Source organism: Penaeus chinensis, chromosome 22, assembly GCF_019202785.1.
Source record: "Penaeus chinensis breed Huanghai No. 1 chromosome 22, ASM1920278v2, whole genome shotgun sequence".
Lineage (NCBI taxonomy): Eukaryota > Metazoa > Arthropoda > Malacostraca > Decapoda > Penaeidae > Penaeus > Penaeus chinensis.
Window position 1 is genome coordinate 27,703,666 of NC_061840.1, and position 2,500 is coordinate 27,706,165.

General features: G+C 34.0%; 1 protein-coding gene across 1 annotated transcript in view; it reads right to left on the minus strand.

Annotated features, from left to right (window-relative positions):
- Positions 1–197: 197 nt before the first annotated feature.
- LOC125037073 (ethylmalonyl-CoA decarboxylase-like) overlaps positions 198–2,500 on the minus strand; it is a 2,838-nt gene continuing 535 nt past the window's right edge. The window contains exons 2-3 of the mRNA XM_047630057.1: positions 1,456–1,659; positions 198–1,074 (exon numbers count right to left, since the gene is read on the minus strand). Of these exons, the coding sequence (XP_047486013.1) occupies positions 401–1,074; positions 1,456–1,657 (876 nt within the window). The 5' untranslated portion in view covers positions 1,658–1,659 and the 3' untranslated portion in view covers positions 198–400. The remainder of the gene's footprint in view (positions 1,075–1,455; positions 1,660–2,500) is intronic.

Sequence of the window (2,500 nt, forward strand, 5' to 3'; positions counted from 1 at the left end):
GGTATTTTATATGAACAATCAGGGTCAATAATTTCTGTAAAGGAATCTGCAATGAATCTGGATTATCACAAAAAAATTAAAACAATTACCTCAACTTTATTGATGTCCCAAAGGGTAAACTGATTCACCACCATACCCTATGCATTATTCAAAGAAATGTGAATTATGTATGAAGGGTCTTCATTAATAAAATAAAATAGTTACATTAAATAGTTTACTTTCATATAATGTCCATATTTATTCATACACACAGAAAAGTATCAATTATATGATTTGTTTTTGCAAGATAAAGGAAAATGCTTATGTAAAATAATTTTACTCTACATCATCTGCAATACTAAAAATAAATTATTTAGAAAATATATACATAAGAATATCATGGCTACATGTATAAATCCTTCTATTTATGCTTAATATTTCCACCTAGGGCTCTTAAATTTGCTGGTCCACCCCACAATGGTGAGAAATTCAGACGTTCATTCAGTAAGCTCTCATTTAATGTGGAATCCCTTGCTGCAGCAACTATCCTCTTCATAGCCTGAAGGACCTCTGGGGCATGAGAAACCCTTTCCGTCAACCATGCCTTTGTGTCCTCGAATCTTTTCTCAGCACCAACAACATGATTTGCCAAACCAATTTCTGAGGCTTTAACACTATTCAGTTTACTACAGGTTGTTAGAAGATCAAGTGCAATAGTAGGGCCTACAAGCTTCACTAGCCTCGTTCCACCTCCCCAACCAGTCACCACCCCCATACGACCCTGGACGAAACTTACTTCTCCGGTATTTGTAAATACTCTGAAGTCTGTTGCTGTTGTGAGCTCAGCACCACCTCCAAGAGCTTTGCCATGGACAAGACATGTTGTAATGAAAGGTAAATTATAAAACCGTGTTAAAGTATCATGCATGAAAGTTGACATTAACAGTCCATCCTGTGGATTGGATATGGCCTTCACTGTGGTTAAGTCTCCTCCTGAGCAAAAGGAATCTCCTTCAGCTTGAAGAATCACTCCTTTTCCTGTTTCCCATGAAGACAAATCTTCCACAATGTCAGCTAATTGCACCATCATGGAACCTGTTAAATTTGAATATAGACAGAATTAACTCCATATGATAGTTCCCCTTGGTAGCCTTTTTCTACCTCACCATGCCTATCACAAACATACAGACATGCAATAAAAACTATAGTTCTTACTAAAGAAGGGAATATTTCTTAAATACAAATAGTGAGAAAGGAGTTATGACTCTTCTTGTAGTTTATATTTAAGATAACCAGCAGTAATGATATCAGTTAACTATTTATATTTAACTTTTCACATAGTGATAGACTGTAAACTTAACTAAATGATTCAGCAGTGACCAACTAGATATATCAGCACATAAATATATACAGAGCAAAGTTACATCACTTATGCATAAGAATATGTAACCTCAAGCAATTCCCTTTTCTCCTTACCTGAGAGAGCATTCTTTCTCTGCTGGTGTTGCAGTGTTACTGTAGCAATACCTGAAGCATCATCTTTATGTAAAGATACTTGTCCTTCGCCCAAAGATGCAAGTCTATCTCGTGCTTTCTTGATCATCGAGCTGCAATGTCTTACTTGCAAGAGGGAAAGCCTTTGACATCTCCAGCTGCTATTTCTTAAAAACATGTTCATACCTGTGAACAGAGGAAGACAAATATATAAATATACTCACATTAAAAGCATTACATTTCCTTTACAAATATAAGATCTGACTTCAAATCATCATCATTCTCATAATTACATAAGAAACTTAAAATTAAATTAAAAAGAGCTAAAGGACAAAAATATGACTAAATTTTTCTCTCCAGAACAAAGTAAATCCTCTAGTAATAAGACAAAATACATGCACATAGCTTACTGATGATGGGAGGTCACACATACATGCCATGTCCATTGTGATTTTAGTTTGATAATCTTATTTATATACACATGACCTTAGTTAAAGGAGTCAATTGCAAGCCCTACCTATCTTTTCTATTCAGCTTTTTCCTTGATAATCAGAATGATGACTTATTTTCTATTGGTATTATTATAGGAACATTATAATAATAATAATATCAATAAAAACAGCAACAGGACTGATATTTGTAGTATAAGAAGAAACATATTTTCCAAAGATTCAAGTCATCGGGAAATTAGGTGAGGTCATGTATTGCTTACAAATTAACTTCTTGTGGAGCCATCTATTTTTAAGGAAAATTCAGAAAACAGAAATATGGATTGTGCAATTACCCTACCTACCTTTCCTAATGGGATTATATTCTTACTAAGTTACCAAAAGCAAGTTGATTCAGACTTCCCATGTTATTAATACTGGACAGGTACTGTTAGAATAAAATTATAAAATGTTCACTTGTATAAGGTTTATTTTAAAGACATTTCATAGGATGTGATTAAGAATGAAAAAGAAAAAATGTAGGAAGTGAGGAGGCTGCAGTGGTTGTGTTATAGTGCCACTACAAGGTTGATCTTTGT